This window comes from Manacus candei, unplaced genomic scaffold (genome assembly GCF_025592945.1).
Source record: "Manacus candei isolate 608988 ecotype Guabito, Panama unplaced genomic scaffold, ASM2559294v1 h1tg000028l, whole genome shotgun sequence".
Lineage (NCBI taxonomy): Eukaryota > Metazoa > Chordata > Aves > Passeriformes > Pipridae > Manacus > Manacus candei.
The window spans coordinates 1,721,083-1,745,855 of record NW_026138076.1 but is presented as its reverse complement, the minus strand read 5'-3'; the positions used below and the strand labels follow the sequence as shown (position 1 = coordinate 1,745,855).

Here is a 24,773-nt window from a genome sequence, read left to right as displayed (position 1 = left end):
TAAAAGACTATAATGGATACAAGTCAGTGGCTGAGTATTGTTTCATAAATGCTTACCTCAAGAAAATCTTTAGGTGCATAAACAGGCCGGAAGAGACTTAGATCTGAAATGAGATTTCAATGAACTATGTTAAAACCAAAATATGAAAAAAACATACCCCATATCTATAACACAATCTAGCAATCTGAATAACATATTAGGGCAAAGATCAAAATAACCCTATCACAGATACCATGCCTACAACCACCACATATTCTCTCACAATTATGCTACTGATAGTGCCTTGGTTTTGTAAACCCCAAGCAAATGGAGGGAGGGGTGTTTTTTAAGGTCCCTTTAAGGGGCCATTCTATGATTCTGTGAAGTGAACAGTACTCACAGGACACTTTTACTTAATCCTCATAAGCCTTTAGACTGAACCAGTCCTAGACATGAGACACAATATTCAAAAGCAAGGTATTTTTTTAACAGCTTAGATTGTTGAATTGCACATACTGCTGTCAAACAAAAACTAGGGAGTAGTCATAAACAATCCATGAAAAGTATCTGCCATCAGACAGGTTGTACTGTGATAGAAACTACCACCTTTGAAAAATCCTTTATTTTAAGGAATTTGGATATGAACTAGAAATGCAATTAGTTTTGCTCTCCAAAAGTAAATCACTGACTATTCTGTGCAACAGTTATTTTTATCTTTTTCAAGAAGAAGTCTGAGCTTAATTATTCACAGTTCTGAACATTTTCTTTTTATGAGCCTAAGTTTACACACTAAGGGGAGCTTTGTCCTAATTATATAAATCTATAAAGCACTGGAATATGGAGTATTCTACCATAATCTCTCAGTGATGATTCAATACTAGTATACCATAACTTGAAGGAAAATAACAATGAAATACTTACTTATGCGTAATAACAAATTACCAATGAGAAAAAAGATTGAAATCAGTTTGCCTTGAAGAGATTAACCTTTGACTGATAAGTAAGATGTGCATGCTACCTCTCTATGTACAAAAATGTAATGCATGTACATTTACTTGACCTTACCTGGCTCATCAGTTCCCATTTCATTCCATTTATTAAGCAGTTCTTTCTGTTCACTTACAGGCCTCTGAAAGGCACAAAAAGTAACTCTTCTTTTTTTAACAGTATGAATAAAAACATGCCTATTTCAAATATGCATATATTAATATAACACTTTAAAAAATAGTACCACAAACTTATTTGCTCAAAATTTTTTCCCAGCTTGAAGGTATATTCTACTGTAGGAAGCCCAGGTTCCACTTACAGGAAAAAAAAAGGAGCCCATCAAATAGTTTCAGGTGTTTATTAACAAATTTTATGCTATTTAGTACTTAGTTTCACATTATTGAAGATCTACTGCATATTCAATAGAGCTGTTGGATTTATTCCTTCCCCAGCAGTCATGAAAAACAAACACAGCTGCATCCTTTATCTCATGATGAAAAGAACAGACCTTCTGCCACCTATCACAGAGGTATATCAGGAGAATGAACAAAAAATTCTATCATTTCTGCCTAATTCCATGATCTTTAAAACTAAAGCCTCTAAATTAACAAAAAAAACCCCCAATAAAACAAAACAGAGCAGGGTGAATGACAAACAAAATCAGCAGTGTGCCAGTATCTCTCTCCCCTAATGTACTAGTTCAACTACAGCCTTCTCTGGCACACAGAGCACATCTATATCACACGCAGGCTGCACAGCTAGAACTTACACAGCTGAGTCTGCACACAAAATGTTCTATTGAAGAGCAATGAATGCAGTAATTAGCTTTCCAACGTGCTGCTCCCTCAAGAGGATAATTACCGCAACAGCAAAGAGGAAAATCTACCTATGGCCTTCATTTTCTCCCAAGTTAAGTTGATGCATTCTTTTCCACTATCCCTTTATATATATATAGGGATATATATATATATATATATCTCCATATCTATCTATCTAGCTAAACCTCTTTGAAATAACTACTTTTAAGAAAATATTACAAGACATATTCATATATTAATTATTCTGCACTAAAATTGTCTGGATATCAGACATGCAGCTCTTGATAACCATGTGTAAAATGAACATTACAAGTGTGCAAGACAAGGCCTAATTTAAAAAAAAAGTCAGTTTGACAACAGAAAATTACCTTACCTTCTGAGCTAGTGGGATACTGAGCTCTGTGCACATGCTGTTTAGACTTTTTAGAATTCGCTTCTCCCAGCTTCCCTAAAACACACACAAAAAATAAATTATAGAGAATTTATTTTTCCTGAAAATGGCATTTATCATGTAATAACAAGCAGCTCTCTGAAGTCATGTATAAGAAAGGACAGCAAGAGTCACTAGCTGACATCTGAAAAAATATTAAGGGAATATTTACATGCTTCTTTACATGAAAACAACAGATCAAATAGATTTCATCCTTTACAACACAATTAAAAAGCCAGAAAATTTAGTTGTTCATATTTCAGATGTCAAAGAAAGCATGTATTTTTCACAATTACCGATTTTCATATATGCCTAACGATCAAGCTTCCTTATAGATCAACATATAACAAATTTTTCCAATAATTATAAGCAATTCAATCAACTGTGCACAGCAAGTGCCTTCTCCACTTTGTGATTTGAAGAGAGTGAGGGTCTTTCTCCACAGAACATGTCTTCGATGTTGTCAGAAGTTTAAAAACATTAGAAATTTGGTATTCTGTAATGCTCAAAAAAATAGCTCTTCTAACATAATGCTCAGGAAACAGTTATCTAATCTGAGAAAACAGTAAGTAGACAATACCTCAGCAGAAAGTGGAAAGAGCAATCAGATTTTTCTGACTATTGCATTAGGCTGCAACAGTGCTTAACTCGTGGCTAATTCCTCTTAAGTTAATGACAACTAGTACTGACTTCCTTTTCAGCTGACTTAGGGTTTTCCTTCCCTGATTACAGCACCACTGGTGGGTTTTATATTTAATTTAGTTTTCTGTGGATGATGAGTCAAGCCTCAATCAAATGAATGCAAAGACTCCTCTTAATGTCATTTAGCTCTATTTATCACTTATAATTTGCTGTAGACACAAGTTCTACTACAGTTAGTAACTGTCTAACCATGCTCCTCAAAGTTCTAACCAAAAGAGGATGCAGTTTATTAACAGGAAGTAAATGAAGGGAAGTGCAGATGTTCAAATGTTCTGTTAAAAAATAAAATATGTATCTTGTCTATAATTGTTTCATTTTAGCTTCCATTTACAAGACACTCTCATACCTTTTTCCATCAAACACAATAGCTCACTTTCACCAGACTTTTTTTCTCACAGTCAAGTCATGCCTTCACTTTCTCTTGCATAAACAAAACAGAAATGAGTTTTGACTATAAGGAATGTTTTCCAAATTGCATTATTTTTTCTCATATTCTGTATAGTATTTCTATTTAACTATATTTTTATATTTAAATTCCTTACAAATGCTGCAGTTAGACAACACCATGCCACAAACTGGTTAATCTCTCAAAGAGGAGTAGTACAGAGCATTTACTATTTTGCTGAGAAGTGAGGTTTTGTTGCTAGAGAATTAAGAAATGAGAGAGCATGAAGACTACTAAGCCATATAGGATAAGGAAGTGGAAACAGAATAAAGAGGTGTTAGTAGCAAATTAAAAAATCAAAGTGAAATTATCGAGATCATAGAATCACAAAACACCAGGTTGAATGGGGACCTGATCAGGATTACCTGATCCAACATTTCTTGGCAAAGCAGAGTGGCCAGCAGCCTGTCCAGCTGAATCTTAAAGGGTCCAGTGTTGGAGAATCCACCACTTCCATGGGGAAATTATTTTAATGGCTGACTGTTCTCAATGTGAAAAATTTTCCTCTTGTGTCCAATCAGAATGTCCCCATTACCTTTCATCTTTTTCATGGGACTCCTTGCAAAAACGGAGTCGTCGTCTTCTCTGTAGCCATCCTTTAAATACTGAAACATGGATAAGGTCTTCCCTAAGCCTTCTTTTCTCAAGGCTGAACAATCTCAACTCTCTCAGCCTTTCCTCACATTGCAGGCTTCCCAGTCCTTCGATTATCTTCATGGCCATTCTCTCGGTCTTCTCCAGCCATCCACATCTTTTTTGTAGAGTGGGGACCAAAATTGAACACAGTATTCCAAATGTGACCTGACAAGCACTAAGTAGAGTGGGATAATGATATCTTTATCTCTGCTGACCCTGTTGATGCAACCCAGCACCCTGTTGCCTTTCCTTGCCACAGCAGCACGCTGTTCACTCATGTGGAGCTTGTTCACCCCCAGGTCCTCTGGGTTTGTTTCCATAGAGTTGCTCCCCAGCCTGTGCTGCACTCCTAGGTTATGTTTTCCCACATGCAAAACCTTACATTTGTCCTTGTATTTCATAAAGCTCTTGTTAGCCCACTTTTCCAGCATATCCAAGCCTTTCTGCATGGTGACTCTCCCTTCTGAAGTGGCTACTTCCCCACCCAGTTTGGTACCATAGCAAACTTCATCAGGGTACACTTGATGTCATCAAAATTAAGGGAGGACAAGGGGGCTGGGGGGGAGAAAAACAGCACAGATATACTTGAAGATATGAAAACTACAAAAGAAGTACAGGAGAGGCAGATGGCAGCTTTGAAAGACTGAGAAGCGGCTCATTCCAAGGAGCAATGGACTTAGTGTGACTGACAACTGCCAGACCAGACATTAATATGCTTATTGCACTGGGGATGCAACATGTTAGTAATTAAACTCTTATGAATAGTCCTAAACTGTGCCATAATTCAGCCTTCAAGACTCTGCCCAGTAAAAGGTGTTCAAAAAAATGCAAAACATAAAAAAAAAAAAAGTGTGAGGGTTATACAGCCTCTCCAAGCAAGATATCCTTCCCTCTCTCCAGGACAGTGAGCAGAAACAACACACTGTCCTTGACTGAAATAAAAGGCAGAGGCAGAGCTCATAAAGTAATTTTACTGATGGTTACAATACATTTTACAAGATGATTCCTGTAGTTTTATGGAGAAATTTAACGCTAAGAAAACACACTGCTAGGATTGCTATGGTTACAATGATAACATTCAGTAAAATAGCAGAAACTGAGGAAGGCAGCACTGCCATTTGAAAACTACTTCATAGAATCATAGAATGGTTTCCAGTACTCAAAAGGGGCTTATAGGAAAGCTAGAGAGGGACCTTTCAGAAGCATATAAAGTGATAGGACAGGGGGGAATGGGTTTAAACTGAAAGGGTAGGTTTAGATGAGATCTGAGGAAGAAATTCTTTACTGTGAGTTGGTGAGACACTGGAACAGGATGCCCAGAGAAATAAGTTGTGGATGCCCCATCCCTGAAAAAGTTCAAGGCCAGGCTGCATGGAGCTTTGAGCAGCCTGATCTCACAGAAGGTGTCCCTGCCTATAGCAGGGGATTGGAACTAGAGAACTAGATGATCTTTAATGTCTCTTCCAACCCAAACCATTTTAGAGGTCTGTGACTTACAGCATTACCACTTATTGCCATTAACGCTCTATTTTTCACTAGAAATCTTGTTTTTCCTTTGAGGTAGTGAAAACAATACAAAAACTACAGTCCGCTAGCTATGAGAAAAAAAGAACTAATTTGAGGAGGAGAAGGGTTAATTATGAACTTTTTAATATCTATTCTAGAAAAATACTAATATATTTTTAATTACTGATTCAAAGTCATTCCGATAACTGATATCAAAGATGGTTTTCAGGGAATATTACCCTTCTTTCCAGAATTCTGAAGGAGAGCAAAATTAATTAAGATAGAAAAGGATAAAGAAATTGTCAACAAACTCATAACAATGGAAACAGCATCATAAATGGTGACTGTGCCTAATAAAAATTGAGTATGCTCTGAATAAAAAAGCTTGAAGAAAAGTTGTCTGCCTATGGAAAGTAGTCAATGTATTCTTATTTTGCTTTGCTGGCATGTGTAGCTTTTGCTTTGCCAATTAAACTGTATTTATAACAAGATTTCTCACTGTTGCCCTTCTGGTTCTCTCCCATTTCCCTGGGGGGAAGTGAGCGAGTGGCTGAGCTGCCTCCAGGGTTAACCCGCCCCTGAGGACATGGATGACTAATACTCTTTGAAATAGGGCTATCAAGTTTTGGAACTAGCAAAGACAGGACTTCTTCTCATTTTTAAACTACTGAAATAACAGGCCTTTCTACATAAGGCTAAAAATACTGGCTACTGTAAGTATTGTATACACTTTTGTAAAACAATAACCAGTGAAACTGCTTTAGACAAACATACACATAAATATAGCTCTGTGGGTTTTGCATTAATCAGGCTGCAAATTGTGGCATTACATTTCACACCACACAAGAACAAGAAGAATTGGTTAACACAATCTTTCTCCCCAAATGCTAAAGACTGAAAACCAAGACAGCAAGGTAAGACTTCCTGGAATAAACAACAAATATGATTGTAAAAGTAACACAATTTGTTGAATACCTTGTAAAACAATACTACAATGTATTTCTAGGCACAGCTGAGTTAACTACACTTTTATCGTATCTCATATGTTTTGGTTAGATCATATTCTTGAAGCTTTTTTTGGTTTTACATTTTTATAAGGATTTTTAAATTTTTTTTCAAATGGCATATACTGGCAAAAAATTAAAATCAATGAAGCAAATATATTTTTTTCTGACACTGAAAATCCTCATTTAATCTTTATAGTTCAGTTTCTCTTATTCTCCTTCAATATGCTATAAGCTCCTTAGCTCTATATTTTTCATCTTCCTTTCACATTTTTAAGTCCTAAATACATCTCTTCTTTCTGAAGAGCTCACTGTCTCTGCAGCCTGTTATCTTTCACTGCGATGTGTCTCTTCAAAAAAATATTTTTGCAGCCCCAAGTGAAATGACCTATAGCTTCCCTTTTTCTTCTTCTCAATAAAACCAAATTCTCCTCTTTGACACAGTCACATCATCTCTATTCTGGATTTTTCACCCACTTGCCACTATATCATACTTCTTTCACAGCTGGAGAATTACTTGAGCAGGTTTTTATATATGTAAAGTGTCACATATATAGTATTACTTTGATGCAATTACAAATCTGTCCTTTTCCTAAAGTACAGAACCTAGAAATTGTACAAATACATTCTACAGAGTAAATCTCAAATAATCTAATTAAAGATCTGATGTGAATGATAAAACTGATAACCACCAACCTGTGCTTTCCTCATATAGGCTAAAGGTTCTTTAATATGCTCAGGCGGTGCTGCAGGATGACAGGGCAGAGGAAACCTTAAAGAAAATACAGCATACCTTCAATGTTAAGATTTAGTATTTTGCTTAATTAATCCTGTATTTGTAAACCTAAACACAAACTTCTTTCATGAGAGCACTAGTAAAAACACAGTGTATGTCGATCAAAACTAAAAATTATTTTTAAAAGTATTTTTTCCCCATCCATTCTATGGATACAAATAACATAACAATATGTAAGAATAACATTTCAACATGAGTTTTTCTTATATTAAAAAGAATCTCTTATAATTTCACATATTTGTAAAACAAAATCAAACAATTACATTGACAAATCAGGTATTTTAAAGGTGTATTCTCTTCACATCATATCATCTTTATGATTCCCTGGAACTCTCACTCTCCAGGGCATTACATTTTTTCAAGAGACAATGCATTTTTTTGGAAGATATCCCTTAAAAATCAATAGTGAGCATGTACATCATTCTATGTACAATTCCAATTAGAGCAATTAGAACTTTGAGGTGTTGATCTAAGCAAAGTTGAGTGTTCACTCATAAATCACATTATGCCAAAATATTAAACCTGGACCAAAAATAAAAAACCAAGGAAAACACTAATTTATCTTCCAGTAGTTCAGATTATTTCCAATGTGTTATTGCCAAACATTTTATCCAGCTTAGTTTTAAATATCTAAAATGTCTTTCAGGAAACAAAATTTACATATAGCTTCTCTAATAGTTAACTTGAATTTTCATTTGTTTACATGTATTCAATCAGTTCCTATCATATGTTTTTGGGAAACCCTCCCCAAATTTCTCCCCGTTCTTAACTGATAAGGTCATTCTTTTACTTGCTGCGAATGAGTTCTGGCCTACTGTGTCCCTATGTGTAAAATGGAGCAATGCTGCTTCTTGTTTTTTCCACAGTGCTCATGAAATCTTGGTATTCTTAGTTAATTTCAATTTTCCAGTGCTAATTTCATTATTTTGCTGCTTATTTCCATGAACTCAAAGAAAGTATCAGCATTAGCCATAGAGACAGGTAAATATTTCTCCCTGGAAAGATATGATGAAGATGAATCCTTACTGACAGACAGAAGCATTTGGCTGAATCAAGTCCCAGCTACTACTAAGATACATTGTGCCAAACTGGTAACTCTAATAAGCTTATTTAAATTAGCACAAATAGATTTCCATACACATTTCCTATTTTATAGTTGCATTAAAGGCTATATCTATCATGAAATACAGCTTTCCACTGTGTCAGAATGTAAAGGCAACTTATGCTTCCCAAAAGTCTAATCTGAAGTTTGATGAACAATAATAAAAAGGAAACTTGACCAATTTTGGTGTGTTTATAACCATATCTCAAGCATGATGAACACTGTACACACTAGTAAGCCTAGAGATCCAATATCTTAAAGAATTTTAAAAATAACAATACAACCACTATGTGCAATGCTGTAATAAACATATGAAAATAATTAAAACTCATTTGTAGCAACTACCTCATCTACACAAGAATTATATTATGATTGTTGGAACCTTTGGAAATAAAGCAACAAAGAAAATACTAAAGTAACTAAAAAAATTGGTGATTTGGTGATATTTGTTTCACTCATTCTTTAAAATGTAGTTGAGTCCAATATTTTCACTAGGATGAAAAAGAAATAACGACACTTTAAAAACAGAAATGAAGCAGGTACTGTTGGTATGACAGATCTTGCAGATTATAGTAACATGTTATACACCTACATATACAAATGAATCAAAAGTAAATCATGTGAGTAGAGCTCATTAAATAAAAATACTAAATAAACTCACACGTTGAGTTCACTATAAACAGCATTCTGAAGCTTCTTTTCCCAACCTGTTAAAATAAAAAAATAACCAGAAGACAATTTCAGGAATTAATACTAACAGAACATGAATCAGAGGTTGCTTTGCAGTCACTGGAGTTTTCTGTCTGTTCCTGTCTACCTACCAGACAGATAGGAAGAGATGAAGAAATCTTAATCCAATTCAGATAGGAAAACTACAAGTTGAAACCTGTGTAAAGACTGAATATCCTTTATTTCCATCTGCTATTCAAATAATTACAACATAGTTTTGGTTAAAAAATTACATCCTATTTTTTCAAAGATGTCATTTTATTTAAACATCTATTAATATTAACAGACACAGTGTTCCTGGTGATTATAAATTTTAAATCGCTTATCATAAAATCTTCACATTATAGTTACATAGCCTACAACTTCCAATGCAAACTGGAAATTTAATGAAGGTAAAATTTTCAAGAATACCTCCATGAAGATTAATTTCCATTTTCAGAAGTGACTGAACTCTCGTATCACTCAGAACTTTAAAAAAATTTCCACTATCTTATAAAATTATAAAAACATTTCTTTGCATAGTATGTTTTTCAAAATGGTGATGGAATCAAAGAACATTTTCCCTTTTAATTTTCTCTATCTAGTTTAATAATCTGCACTCACTGAATGTCTGCTTCTGGCTCCTGTCAGTGACAAGACATCAAGCTGCACTAAGGACTATATTCATCTCTTATGACATAAACGTGCTTATACAGATCTATATTGTTCACAAATGTATCAACGAAGTATTACAAACCTGACGTCTTTAGAAAATCCTTAATATCTTCTTTAAGTGATTCCAACTTAATTTCTGGTTTGTGTAGGCTAACCTAATATGAAAAATAAATGAACAAATAAATAAGCATCAAGCACTAAAGAGAAAGTAAATTGCATGATTTAAGTTATGAAGTAGGACATATACATGCTTAAGGTTACACACAAACTAAACTGCTTCTTTGAGCAATGGTAATTGCAGCCAAAAAAAAAATCAGTCAACTTTTTTCTCACTCAATGTCTTTGTCTTTTCCATCAGTGCTAAAAGCTGTATGTTGGGAAGGAGAGAAGAAGGGAGTACGAGTATGCAGTGACATATACATTTAATATTCTCAGCAAGTACCCCACACACTTAGCACAAATGGTCATAAATACACACATACACGTGTAAAAAACTAGCCAATCAATGTATTTTACCTGAAAGAATCAAACTGAAAACATTCTATAATTTCACACTTAACCTCCCACAGTTCACCTCTTTCAGACAAGAAATGTCATTTTCAGACCAAAAAAGCCAACTGTGCACCAAACATTCCCCACTGCAGCTGTGACTACTGGGTATATACAACCTCTTGTAATGAAATGCACTCCACACAGACAATTAGGCACCAACCAGCTTTATAACCATACCATGACACTACCACACAGATGGTGCTGCAGATTTTCCAGCAATAGCAGGACCAGCTGCTATAGCATCTCCCTCTTCTACAGCTAGACCAAAGGAGAAAACAAATACACCATAAAGGTCCAAAAGGACAACAGGCAGAAAGTCAGAAGTTTCTGTCAAGTGACTACATATTTTTCTGAGCATGGAGCGTGGCAATAGCTGATTAACATCAGATAATAAAGCTAGAGGTTTAGAAAAAAGAATAGCAACACTGGCTGCCAACCTGAAAATAACACCAGGAGATCTGTGTGCAACTTACTCCACTGCCATGACAGCTCAAGGCACACGTTAGAAGCATATGGCCATATCATCTACATAGAAATGTGAGACATCTCTTACCAGAAGCTACTCAACAATATGCTGTAGGCCTGTCAGCTACTGATTCGACTGCAGTAAGTTATACTGCTATTAAAAATAACCTTTCACCAGCTTGTGCAGTTTGCCAGCCCGAACAGCACTGCTGACTGCACAGCATGCTTTAGGTCCATCACACACAACTAAAACTCCACAATCCTATAATTTGCCTTACAATTTATACATGGAAAAGGGTGTTTCTGTGCTGCAGAGCTTGCTGGAAAAGTCAGTCTACATGAATTTTCCCTAGTTGAGAAGAGGAATGGCCAATAACTCCGAGACTGACAGCACCAGTACGTCCGCTCTTATTTCAAGTCCCCTTGCCATTACAGGTAAGGAAGGCTTTTATATTTGGTTTATTGACTGCAACAGCAAAAAGACTGTAAGCATGCTTTTTGAGGTCTGGTGAATTATATATAAACTCTCATGTCAAATGACAAACATATACTCCATTCAGCACAATGGTAAAAGTTGGCAAAGGATCACTGCTAACATCAGGGAAACTAAGATTTTCATTGGAGTTCTTGGGCAGCTCAAACAGTATCCTTTTAAGCAACAGCTTCAAGGAGTATTTTATAAAGGATTCCTCCTGCTGCTAGGCAGTGGGTTCGTACCTTTCCTGTAGGAATTTTAAATAAAATAACATGCATCAAGCTGGGCCTATTCTGCAGTACTGTTCCTTGGAAGTTTTTGTGCACCCTTCTGTAAATATTCAACTTTGTCTTCTGGGTTAAATATAGCTAATTTTAATCTCAAGGTCCATGGGTGTTTACCTGTCAGACCTGGTATATATGCTTTTTAGATATGCAAAAAGCCCCTCACAAATAAAACTCACTGACACATGATGAATTACACACAAAAAAGCTTCTGTACAATCTACTAAAAGGTGGGTTGTTTTGACACTGTAAACAGTGCGAGACATGACAGAAGTGCGATCAGAATAGTATTTTAATTCTCTGCTGTTCACATATCTGTGAGCTCTTATCTTATTAAGGAAGGTCTGACAGTCCAATTGACAACTCTCAGTGGGTTTTTTGCAGATTCCTGGAAATTCTGGAAATTGATACAGTATATTGCATTAGAGTGGATAAAGGAGTTCAGTCTACAGACTACTTTCCCTGTCAGGCCAAAAGAACAGAGGTCTTTCCTGTAAATTGCTGTTACCAACACAGCCTGTTCCCCAGATGCAGAACAAAAAAACCAGTGATCCTCTTGCATGCAGCAGGATAGCAGTCAAAAGAGAAGCAGGACAGCACTTTGGGGAAAACTTTTTCCAAGGACTACATTAGTGCATCAACCTCCAGCAGTTACCTTCACCCCTCTGTGCCCATTTATTCACTCAAGTTCTATTTCATTATTCCTAGCCCTCTGCAGCTGTAGCAAATATTCTTAGACTTATCTTTAATTTATCAAAACTTCTATCTTTAGCCTCTCTCTGGTGTAATTTTCTTCCTTTGGCTGAAAAATGCCCTACTGAGACAAATTTTCACATAAGACATGTGAAAATTCCACACCAAATTATAGAGGCACTTCTGTCTCCACTCTTGCCAATTCAGGATTTAATTGCCAAAGCCTCCTCCCATTTATACTTTCCCTTTAGTTTACTACTGTATTACGATCAATACATTCCTAAGTGCTAAGCAGAGCAAGACAGCCATAGAAACTCTTAGGGAGTCACTGCCCTCTGGACTGGGGCAAACTGATCAGTTTTCAAATCAGAAATTAGATAGCTGAAAGGTGAGAATCCAGCAGACAGTCCAGCTAGTGGCTGCAGCCAACTCTCACACAGAAGAACATACCCTGCCTCTATAAGACATAACCAGGGAAAATACCCATTTTGGAAAGTGAAAGGTAATCTTTCAGAACTGCTTTGCTGTAACTTAACAGAATGGTGCCTCTTTAAAATTTATATGGGTGTTTATGGGAACTAAACTGAGGAATAGAGGAGACTTAGAAGAGCTAATGTTCCAAAATTACTAGACCAGGTCTCCCACATAATTTTATTTTTCCTTTGGACACAGTGATCTAACTTATACGATGTTGTACTAGGCTGTAAAACACATTTAGGTGTTTATATTTTAGCTAGGGTTGGTTTGTTTTAAACTACTTGGTACAACATACTGCCTAAGTCTCATTTGCATTTTCGTTCTCTATGAGTTTTTGGTAGAATGAAAAATTTGTTGACAAAACTTTATTTATATAAAAAGCATTACTACAATTTTACAAGATAAAAATGCCTGGCTAGGGTTTATTGGGAAAAAAACCCCACCTCGATGAGATTGCTACTGATGAACTGAATTCATTTCCTGCATGATCAAAATGCAGCACACACCCAGTAGAACTACAGACTCCAATTTCAATACACACATCTTGATGAAAGAGTATCTTACTTCTAGAAGAAAAATAATATCTGTTACTATAAGGAGACTATCACAAGCAGGGTAACAGACAGTGAGCAATATAGGGGAACAATCCATGAAGGCAAAGGGTGGCAGCCAGACCAGGGAAAAACGTCACAATATTCAGAGGCTGAGTCAGGCCAACACAGAGCCCTGAAAGGAAACAGGGACTAATGTAGCATATTTCAGCAAGAAATAACGAATTATTTTTAATAAACGTTAATGCCTAACAGTTTCTTTTCCCATAAAACTAGCATTGTGCATAATCTTATGATAGGGCACTGGAGTCCAGGCGTTGGGTGTCTATGTTCTTGCAAATCAAGAAGCAACTGGTCGTTAGACCTTCCTTCATAAAACAAGCTCTCATTACAGCACTTCTTGGTACCCTCTGTTCTTCACCTGTACAGAACAGCAGGATAGTTTTGGGACTTTCAAAATTTTGCCATACTTTCTGATGACTAAGGTGCCACTAGCAATCTTTTGTGTATATCTTTGCCTTCGATTTTGGCAAGGTATCCTGCTGAGATCTAGGCAGTCAACCATCACAAATGATAATCTAAACGTAAACTCTCTGTGTCTGGATGCCAAGATGGAAAAAAATCCAGACACTCAACATTGATGAGACTGAAAGCAAGCAATAGGATAGGGCAGCACCAGGATAAAAAAGTTGGTGGGCACAGTAAATTGATTCATACAACTGAACACAGAGATCAACCTATCCACAAATTAGCATCTAAATTTGGAAATGGCATCATGACTGGAGCAGCATTGATCATGCAAGAAACAGATCCATCAACCACAGCACTCAAAGAAGTAAAGGAAAACAGCTAGAGGATCAGCAACATAATACAAAGAGGAGGCTTGACAGAACAAAGTGTTCCAGCATAGCTCCTGTGTTAAACTATTTCTTTTCTCAACAAGAATAAACACTGCAGAGAAGTGATCCAACTAGACTGAAATGTGGAACTGCATCAGGTGAACACATATTTTTATCCTGCTGCAAACAGTTCTGCAAATAACTTTACACAATCTAAATATTTTTACAGGCTATCCACTATAATTTCTCTTCAAAGCCTTTTTGGTTTAGATAAGCATGTACCCTCTCAAAGCATTTATTGCTGTTCATTATGAATTCGCACAAGGGCACAATGTTTTTTGCTTTTATTGCTATTATTTCCCAAATTACAATAAAGCATAATCCCCAAATACAGCCTAACTTTAGCAAAAGTAAATTCAATGAAAGCTAATAAATATTCACCTTTCCTTATGTACTCCATTCTGCCATAACTGAACTTTATGAGGATTAAGCTGACTTGGTAAAAACCACTTCAGGTACAACCACAACAATTTTAACATAAACACTCCCTAAAAATTTAAAATCCTGTAACTTTAAGGGAGGGATTTTGGTTTTCGTTTATATATTTCTGTAACAGAAAGAATAATCATTCTGAGCCTAACTAAACAAATTTCAGTAAGTGTAAAACCTGGATTACATCAACAATTTTCCAACCCTTCAAAATTTCTACAGTAATTACACAAAGGGAAGAAGTATCATTAACTTTCTTATATAAGTAAAAATAGCCTGGCAGTTGAAATAGCCTCATAGAGGCATAAACAGCTTCAAATGTTACACTGTGCTACAAGATATGCAGGGTATTTTAACAATGTAATTTTGACGTTTATTTAAATTTTCTAGGTTTTATTTGAATATAAAATTATTACTGAAAATAAAATACACAAGGTAAAAAATAGAATCCACATTACTAAAAAAGTAATACTCTGCCAATCAAGCTTGCATTGCTTCTGAACTCCTGTTCAACACCGAGTCAACTACATTCCATTTAAAATTCACTGTACTGCAAATGTTACTGCTGAACCATTTAAAACAAAGTAGAAGCTCTGTCAGGAGGGCATAATAAGTCCTTTGCTAAATACAAAGCATTAAAATGAACCATTAATTATATATGATGACTCATGAGGCTACACATTTCTTTGCTAATTTTTATTAAATAAATGCTACATGGAACAGAAACATTCTCCTCCTTAATTTGATCTTTTATTTAAGCTGGTATTGGTATAAATTTCTTTTTTTTTAACTGTCGGAGAAAAATGTAATGAAAATAGTATCATCAGATACCTTGCAAACCATTCACTCCAGATAAATTAATCTGTTTACCTGTACTCCCTTTAGAAGCACACAGTAGGGCACTACTCCAGCAACAATGTTCCTTGTGCTCCCAAAGCAAGCTCTTCTCTTTTGCCCCATCTGAAGTCTTGTGAAGACCCTTAGCTCTCACTTAGATTAGCACTGTCTTTAAACCTTTCTGGTTCTACCACAGGTCTGCTCAAAGAATGATGGCAGAGTCCTTTCCTCAGGACAACAATTCTGACCATGACATCTCCTCTACACACCCTCTTCATACCTTCAGGTACCTCCTAATGTCTATTCTCACTCCCAAACTTAATTGCTACAGTAGGGTAGGATGGGGTGTCAGGGCTCATTCTTATGCTTACACTGCCACTTTTAGCCCACTTTGACAGCCCTTACTGAGCTGTTCTGCAAGTTCTCCATCAAGTTGTCCCACCACAGACACACCTACACGAAACAGAACTGAGAACATCAAAACAGACAATGCCAAGAGACACTCCCTGCACTGTGAGTCTTTCACCTTCAATTTAAACATAATTTAGAACCTTTATCTTTCATTTTATTGTCACCTCCTGTTTTAGAAAAGCTCTTTAGGAATAAACTTCTGAGGCTGTTTTTTGTTGGTTGCTTTTGTTGAGGTCTTTTGTAACTTGTTATTTGCCTCTGGCCACTAGAGGTTCTGGGCAACTCCAAGTCAGACTGATTTTTATTACAGGTTTGTGTGGGACAAAAATTAATTAACTGATTAATAAAGCCCAGCTTCCTTCAAACATGATGAAAGACAAAGTTCCTGAATTGTTTGCAGATGAAAATGTACTAAAAATGTAGCACTTTTTTCATGCCTCTGAGCTGTTCCACTTTTACTGTTAGTTCAATGATACAGATATTCCCTAAAACAAAATTCTAGCAAGATTACACAAAATAATTTGTTTTAAAACTGCATTTTGTCATTGAAGATGTGCATGTCTCAGTTTTCTAACCCCCTTTAATTCTTAGTTAAAAACAATTACAATTCAGAAAGGGAGGAGAAAAATTAAGACAAAAGCAAATTTGGTTACAACCTTGCACAGTGACATTGTGCCTGAGAAACCAAGATGAGATTTCTCCGCCCTTACCCCACTAACCACAGCCACAATTCTACCTGTTGAAAATTTACTATCTAATATTTTGGCTCTTGGCTCTTCTTTCCTTTCAAACACACTAATAAACATGCTCAGAAGAAATTCCAAAGGCACATTAACATTCTTTCCTGCATTAATCTCTCTGTATTAACTATATTATCAATATCCCAAAACTCAACCTACAAAAATCAACCTAACATTTTTTTTACCAAATCATCACCCACAACCATATGACTCTACTTCAGTCCTTGGGACAAAAATGTGATTATCTTGGTATCCCCCGAGGTAAAGCCATGACAGCAAATCATTTGGTGCCCAGGCCAAAGTTATTTCAAAGAGATTGTGTATCACAGCCCCTGACACAAGCTCAGGCTCCCAGTGACAGTCAAGCATAGAACTGGTGTGATCAGTTCATAACCACAGGGCTACTCTATCACCTCTCACAAATGATGTGTGAGATATTATGTTTTCCCCCAAAATTTTATTAACTCGTGAATGAAACTGTTCATTTCAAGCTCTCCTTCCTAGACAATAGAAGAAGAGATGAATTTACAAAACATACAAAACATTTTTTGTCAATAGTTAAAATACTGCTTGTGAAGAGTACATGACCTCTCAAAATTTCAGGCAATATTATAACAGACCTTATGATCCGTCATGACTCATGTTTTCAAAGATGGTAAATATTTTTGAGGAACAAATACCAGCAATGTCATTTTCTACACTAGCAGATGAAGAATTATATTTGTAAAATATAACTGCAGTATAAAGATCCAAAAGAAGTAAGTTTTGTTCTGATGCAGTGCTTCAAAAGACTTTTCAAAATACAGTATGTGAATCCTGAAACAGCTTAAAATTGCCTAGAAAGGGACCACCCATAGATCAAAACTGCAACTGGTGCAGACCAAGCACTGTTAACCAGCAGACAAAAAACCCCATCACACCCTATCAATAAGCCAGAGTTCAGGTGTGATGCACAGCAATAGCAAAGGTTTCATATTCGACAGTGCAACTTCAGAAATACCCTGGGTAATGGGGGGGAAATCAAGCATTAGTTTAATGCAGAGTGAGGCAAAATTCAGAAACCTTCCTAATTCCGTACAGCTGCAAAGGGATGGACAAGAAAGAAGGGACCCACTGATATGGCCTTTGCACCTGCATAGAACAGCAATAATACGACCATCCAAGCACTGTAAATAAAACAAGTCTTCTGTACATGAACAAACATAAATGCATGCAAGGTCATTATAAAAAAAGTCTGTATCAGGGAGAACATACAGAACATTCCTGGTAAACACAGTGTATTTTTGGCCCTCCTGATTTAAACTACAAGATCCAAAAGGAAATTCATTTGAGAAATCCCCTAGTTGATGCATACATAAACTTCCCAGTCTTTCAGATCACTACACTGAACTACAGCTCTGATTTAATCTTCTATTACAAACTCTTTAAACACCTGCTCTTAAGAATCAACTTGAATATTTGTTGCCCTGTTTATTTTCTTTCCCCTTAGCACTTCATGTGACTGGAATGATCTTCTGACCTATATAAATACTTTTTTTTTCTTCTTTACAAGACATTTGTAAAACAGTGCTCTGCAAAGCTCCCGTGACAGGTTTGACTGTGGCCATTACACTGTGTTTTATTTATTTTATAGGTTACCTTTACACTTTGATTATGCACAGGTTCTACTTGTATTGAGTAAATTGATACGCTATTGAGTCGGGGAGGGATTTAGGCACTTCACTGCCCTTTCAGACACCACCCACCACCATGGAAAGGCACTGCCCAGGTCCCCAGTGCCCAAAATGGCTCTATAAAACAGTCACCCACCAGCAGCACTTAAACACCCCACCAAGTCCTGACTACACCGAGCTTCTCCCAGTCTCAAAACAAACTCGCCAAGTATCAAATGACAGTGAAGCCAGGTCAAGGATAAAAGAATGTGTGCAGAGCTGAGCACAAACAGGTTTTATTTAAGCACTAGCAGAGTTGTTAAAAGAGAGCCTTGTTCTCTGCCTGTACTGAGGACAAGGTCTTGAACTTGCCTCTCCACTCCTCATGTCAGGCTACTTGGGATGCTGAATTCCCCAACATTCAGCAGAACCCAACCTCTAAACTCCTCTGTAATTCCAGACCCCCTCGGGTCACACACATTTGCTTGCTTACATATACTTAGAGAGGACAGCCAACAGGAGCAAAGCAGACATACATTTATAAAAGCATTTAGGGACCAAATCAGCAAATTTAAATACAAAGCAAAAGACACAAAAGGCACGCAGTGATGTCATTTGCTCTGGAAAGCTTTAGGGACATTCAAAGAGGAAAATCATGTTTCATTTAAAAACACAAAAAAACTAAGGCAGATAAAAAAAAGGGTACAAGTTTAAGCAATGTTTACCAAAAAAAAAAAAAAAAAAAGCAACCCACAAGATTTTACAGAACCCAACCCAACGTATTTCAATAATGCACAATAATTACTATAGCTCCACGACTATGTTATTATGATTATGAAAACTGATGCAATTTTAATCTGAAACATCCTAAATTAAATTCAGCTGAAATAGGAAAATCTTGTTTCAAGTGCAGATAAGCTACTAAATACAAAAAAAAAAAAAAAAGGCAACTGTCTTCTCGGCTAATAAAATGTACTTTCATGAGTGTTTTTTGTTTTCACTTCCTTTCACCTAATCCTCATTTCCTCAGGGGCACTAGGGGAGCGGGCGGTGGAGGGGGGGGGCATTTAAAGCTTTCCAAACGGAAGATTAAAAAAGCAATTCGTTTCAGGACCTATATTTGAAGCAGTGAGATTTCAGAGGGATAGTCTTCATATTCCCTGCGAAATCCTTCGGTCCCAAGGGGAGACACTGTAAACACGGCTCCAGAAGCCAAACACACCACTCGGCCCCGCCGGGGTGGGAAAGAGGGAGGGAGAGGAGGAGGGGAGAGGCGCCGGGAGCCCCCGGGCCCCCCGCCCCCGGAGGAGGCCACACGGGCCGGGCCGGGAGCGACAGCCGGGAACAAAGCGCCGGGGAGGGGGAGCGCGAAAGGGAGGCGAACGCGGGGGCCCAGCGGCAGGTCGGGGCTCACCCGGGCCTGTCGCTCCAGCTGTGAGTGCAGGCTGGAGCCCTGCAGGCGCTGCACGACCCTGGCGATGGTGAGGGACAGCCCGCGGTCCGGGTCCAGCATCGCGGCCCCCGCCCCGCCCGGCCCAGTCGGGCCGCCTTCGCCGCCGCACCGCCCGTTACCCGGCAACAGCGGCGGCGGGCGCGCTCCCGCGGCCGCGGCCGGACGGGAAGCGGCGCCGCGCTGAAAGGTTCCCCGCCGCCGACGTGTCACCGTTAAGGGGAAGGAAAAACCCAAGGTTTGTAAATGCTGGTGGTGGAAAGGAAGGGCAGAAGTCAGAGGGTCCGCAAAGAATCAGAAAGTTTTATTAGTAAATTACTGGAAATTGATGTGTTAGTCTCTGACCTGCACACGGCAGTGGGTTTTGGATAAAGAGGTAGGATGAAAGGGAATAAAGAAAGGAAGAGATAAATTAAAGAGGAGGAGAGGGAGAGAGAAAGAGGGAGAAAAGGGAAGGAAAGGAAGGAAGGGAAGAAAGGAAGGAAAAGAAAGATCATCACTCCTGTTCCAGTGTCTTGATTCAGCTGCTGGGATGTCCATGGGTGCCACCTAGGCTTGAGGGGATACCTGTTTATAGGCAGGTTTCGCTACCCTGAAGACAGATTTAACAAATTAGTTATCATCCATTCTTTCAGGCCTTTCTGAAAATGGTCGGAGTGCTTTGGGGGTCTTTGGTGGCCTTGATCCCCTCCACCCCCCCACAGTCCATGCCCACTTCTTGGCTTCATTCCTTCACTTGTGCTGTACTTTGTTGTGCTTATCTCCAGGAACTACAACAAGGACGTTTGTCCCAGAAGAGTCCTGCCCTACTTCTGCATGGCCCCCTTCTCCAGTCACAGCCTCTTCTTTCTCACGGCGTGTTGGTACCAACAATCTTTGTCTGTTAGTCCCAACAGTGCTTGGTTGGCTCTACAGCCATCGGCTGTCGGTGTTCGAGACATACACGTTAGCCCCATATCTTTTGGGATTCTACACCACCTCTCCCCTGGCACCTGGCAGGCTTTCTCCAGCCCACGAGCTGTGCACACACTGGGTTGGATAAGGCTTGCCTGAAGCTCTCCTGACAATCTCACATGTTGGTTCCTTTTCCTAAGTAAACATTTATAATGTATCATCACTAGAAATGAGCGTGAGGAAAGCCTATGTGTGGGTCTGGCTCTTCGGCCACACTGGTGTTGGAGACATCCAAACACACCTGGGCTGCCGGCCCTGCCCTTCCCCCCAGCGCAACCTTCAGAGAAAAGTGTCATCATCCTTGCCCCCTCCAAGCCTGCTCCAGCATCATGTAACCAGTTAGGAGCATTCCAGGTCTGTCTTCACAACAACTGACATAATCATCAGTACTTATGGCTCTATTAACCTGTCTGCCCTTGCTGTGGAAAGGACTAAACTTTCCTTTACAGTCAGCTGTTGCACCTCAGCTGAGCTACTGCAATCAAAAGCTGCAAGGCAGCATCTTCTCAAATTGCTTCTCAGCTGGAGTTTACAGTGCACGGGCTTCAAACCCGTTTCAAGGCAGTCAGAAAGAGAAGCTTAAAAACATCTTTAGCTGTGGTTTAAGTGGCTTTGCACTAGTGTGAGGTAACAGGATTCATATCATTAAAACTTGAGAGACAATTTAAAAAGCTGCTTTTCGGGCCCTGAAGTATCACATCCAGATGGTGTGAGCAGCAAATTCAGTCCCAAGGCTCCTTTCTGTGTGCTTCTTGAGGAGTACAAGTCAGCCTGTATTGGGGTGAAGTTTTGTTACCCTCTTAAATATTTTACCCTTGTCTGCTCAGCATGGTGAGACATTAATTCAGGCTCGATACCAGGAGCCGACATAGCCTTCATTTAAGCAGAGCAGCTGCATCCACTGGTCAGATTATGTGACCAATACATCTGTTCTAGAGCAAGCAGCAATCACAAGTATTGAGGCCATGTTGCTGAGAACACAGCTGCGATGGGCAGGGCACGTCTCCAGGATGAAGGACCACCACCTCCCTAAGATCCTGCTTTATGGTGAACTTGCCACCGGCTGCCGCATGAGAGGAGCCCCGAAGAAAAGATACAAGGACTCTCTGAAACAACATCTCAGCCTTGGCCATATTGATCATCATAACTGGTCTACTCTGGCCTCCAACCGGGAGGCCTGGAGACACACCATCTATAACGCAGCTGTCTCCTTTGAGAACGCACGCAGGATCACTCTCTAGGAGAAAAGACAACCCAGAAAGAATCGTACCTTGTAGAATATACCACCTAAGGAGTCTTTCTGCTGTACCTTTTGCAATCAGATTTGTCTATCTCGTATTGGCCTCATTAGCCACCAGTGTGCTTGTAACAAACATGGATAGAGCCTTTCCCAAATCTTCGTTCGCGAAGCCCAGCCATGATGTGCGGCACTATGTACACCTCACTGGCTGATGTAAATGCAAGGAAATTTCATCTGCTTAGTTCTTCTGGGAAAATCTATTCCTATGTGCATCAGTAACAGAACCATGTAAACAAACTCTTACTTAATAAACTGATTTACTAAGTCAAAATACTAATTTTTAAAGTCCCAGAACAATTGATAAATAAGATAAGAGAGGAGGTAACATGGAAAAGCTGATCATTGTCCTCCAAAGCCAAGCATCAGTACCTATTTTCAGCTCTGAGGATGGCCTCTGTAAAACAAAGAATGTTTCAAGGTTCAGAAACATCAGGTGCAACTTCTTCACTGTTGTGAGCGACAGAGATGAGGAAATGATAGTTGCCATCAGCTGTGTTGATAGAAAAAAACAACTAGATATAACGGATATAAAAATGCACCTGAACTTATCTATCTACAACCTGTTCTGACTTATCTGTCAGCATTTCTGGATAAAATGAAGTTTAAAGAAGAATAGTAATAGAAGATCAGAGGTAAAAAGTTCTTTAATGAACTGTACACAAACCTGAAAATGTCCCTTATGCTAATCAAAATATTGAGGAGAGCTTGCTTCTCAATTCAGGTATAGCGTGGGGAAATCAAGTGCCCAGTTGTCTACCAATGCCTTGAATATCTATTCTGATTTACATCAAGTTTTCTGTCAGTTCTGCTCTTACATGCATGTATGAAGTTAGGGGCAACAGCAAGCACATTTTTTTTCTCCGTGTATTGAGAGTTAATGAAACTTTTGTCTACATTCCCAACCGAACAAGCATATAAGGTGTGATAGATTTCTGTGCTAGATCATAAAAAAATTCTGCAAAATGTTCCCATGGAGACAGTAGCGCTCCTCATATTTTTGTTTTGTTTTGTTTGTTGTTTAAAAAAAAATATGAGGAGGATCACTTGTTTGTTTGGGAACTTTACCTGCTAAGACAAGCACATGCAGAAAACCAAGGTATGACACTAAGCTCTGCAGGTCAGTGCCTGAAGTCCAGGCCTTTTACATTGCAGCTGCAAGTATAAAAGGAAGCCCTCCCTCCTTGTCTGGCATAGTCCTCAGCAGCATTTTCCTTTCCAGTTTTTGTGAAAACCTGTAGACTTCCACAATGATGGCAGTCTTACCTAGTGTTTAGCAAGTGTGTTAGTTATCAGGACTGTTTAATATGTGAGGACTCAGAGGTGTGGTGCATTCCCGTTGGTAGCACAACACAGTGTCTGGCTGTTTTCCATGCTGTGGTCTGCAGGTGCCACATTTGGCCAGATGGGAGGTTGTGGAGTGGGACAAAGCCATAACACCTTGCTGGTTAGGAGTGTGAGTTCCCCTGCCTCTGGGGAATATGGGGAAATGATACATCCGGTGAATTTCATGTGCAATGAAAAAAACTTTGCAGGTCTGCAAAAGCCATCCTTATCTCTGTAGGTCAAGAAATCAGGAGAAAAAGCGAATGTCAGCTGCAGATGACTACCTCTGCTCCAAGTCTGCCTTTGTTACCCCCTGCACGTGCACATCTGTCACTCTTCATTCCTTGTTTTTCTAGGCTATTTCCAGTCTGGTTTCCTTCTTCCTATGAATTGGGTTTCTCTTTGGTCAGTTACATCTCCAATACGGATAGGAAAACTTAGTTCTTGTAAATGCCAATCAAAGCTGAAAAGTAAGGCAATATAGAGAGATAATCTTTACAGAGTCTCACTGAGGACTGTTAACAGCTTCTTGTGTATCCTTACCATATGCAGTTAAGACTGCATACTTAAGTGAGTGCATCTTTTTTGTTTCCTTACAAGGAACTTACTGCATGCCAGCTGGAGAAAAAAGGGGTCATTGTTAAAAAGTATCACTTAAATAACAGGCATTGGTAGAAATCCCAACCAACTCTTTAGCCTGTCTCCCTGGTATCACATGACTGGTTTAATTTGGTTCATGTGATAAGTTTTTGACAATTACTTCTTTTTTGTTGTGATTGAATTGCAAATAAGCAATTGCAGTACAGTCAACATAGAGTGGTTTTATGATGTCCAGTACTGCATACCAGAGGTTTTATCAAGAGGCCTGGTGTCAGTGTCATTGCTTTTCTGTTTTGGGCTGTTGGTCCTTCCCTCTCGGTGTCTCAGTCTTACACCTCTGAACACCAATTCTCTTCTGCATTGTATTCCTCCTCCATTTGCAGATGCAGTGCTCTACTGTGTTATATCTTTGTTTAGTGTGTTTTATGTCAAGTTACAGCACTTAGCTGTACTTCATACTGGTATCCCAAGTGTCTTTTATTAATCTGCCACTGCAGGTCTGGAAAGCGTCAAGAATTTGGTAATGGAAAGTAAAAATTACATAGTCAGTTGGCTTGGCTTTTCCTATGCAATACTAATAAGAAAGAGGGCTGTCTGCAGGTATCACCAAAGGAGGCAGTGGCTTCGGATGACAGATAAATGGGTAAGGGAAGTCAACAAAAATCCCAGCAGTCCCAATCACAAAATCCCAGCAGTCAACAAAATCCTAGCACTTCCAGTCAACTACTCACAAGACACTCAACCCCTAAGCAATTCACAGCATTCACGCTGCCCTGAGCCCACCTTCACCTTTCATCCTCTTGCTGCTAGAAATGCCAAGTCATGAAGTCTCCTCTTAGGGCTGCTTTCTCTGCTGGGGGAGTAGGGGTGGGGAGGGATTGGAGGGAGGAGAC

At 38.6% G+C, this 24,773-nt stretch overlaps 2 protein-coding genes across 4 annotated transcripts in view; one reads left to right on the top strand and one right to left on the bottom strand.

The window, feature by feature from the left end:
• Positions 1 to 19,819, bottom strand: part of TBC1D19 (TBC1 domain family member 19) — a 46,803-nt gene extending 26,984 nt beyond the window's left edge. Inside the window, exons 1-7 of one of the 2 annotated variants that reach the window (XM_051790032.1) lie at positions 19,668 to 19,819; positions 9,871 to 9,943; positions 9,067 to 9,112; positions 7,204 to 7,279; positions 2,158 to 2,232; positions 1,045 to 1,108; positions 57 to 103 (exon numbers count right to left, since the gene is read on the bottom strand). In XM_051790032.1, coding sequence (XP_051645992.1) covers positions 57 to 103; positions 1,045 to 1,108; positions 2,158 to 2,232; positions 7,204 to 7,279; positions 9,067 to 9,112; positions 9,871 to 9,943; positions 19,668 to 19,766 — 480 coding nt within the window. In that variant the 5' untranslated portion in view covers positions 19,767 to 19,819. The remainder of the gene's footprint in view (positions 1 to 56; positions 104 to 1,044; positions 1,109 to 2,157; positions 2,233 to 7,203; positions 7,280 to 9,066; positions 9,113 to 9,870; positions 9,944 to 19,667) is intronic. The other variant, XM_051790033.1, reaches the window with a different exon arrangement.
• Positions 10,940 to 24,773, top strand: part of CCKAR (cholecystokinin A receptor) — a 35,467-nt gene continuing 21,633 nt past the window's right edge. The window contains exons 1-2 of one of the 2 annotated variants that reach the window (XM_051790060.1): positions 10,940 to 11,240; positions 15,647 to 15,736. The gene's annotated coding sequence lies outside the window, so the exon portion shown is untranslated. Of the gene's footprint in view, positions 11,241 to 15,646; positions 15,737 to 19,845; positions 19,942 to 24,773 lie in introns of those variants that run through there. The other variant, XM_051790064.1, reaches the window with a different exon arrangement.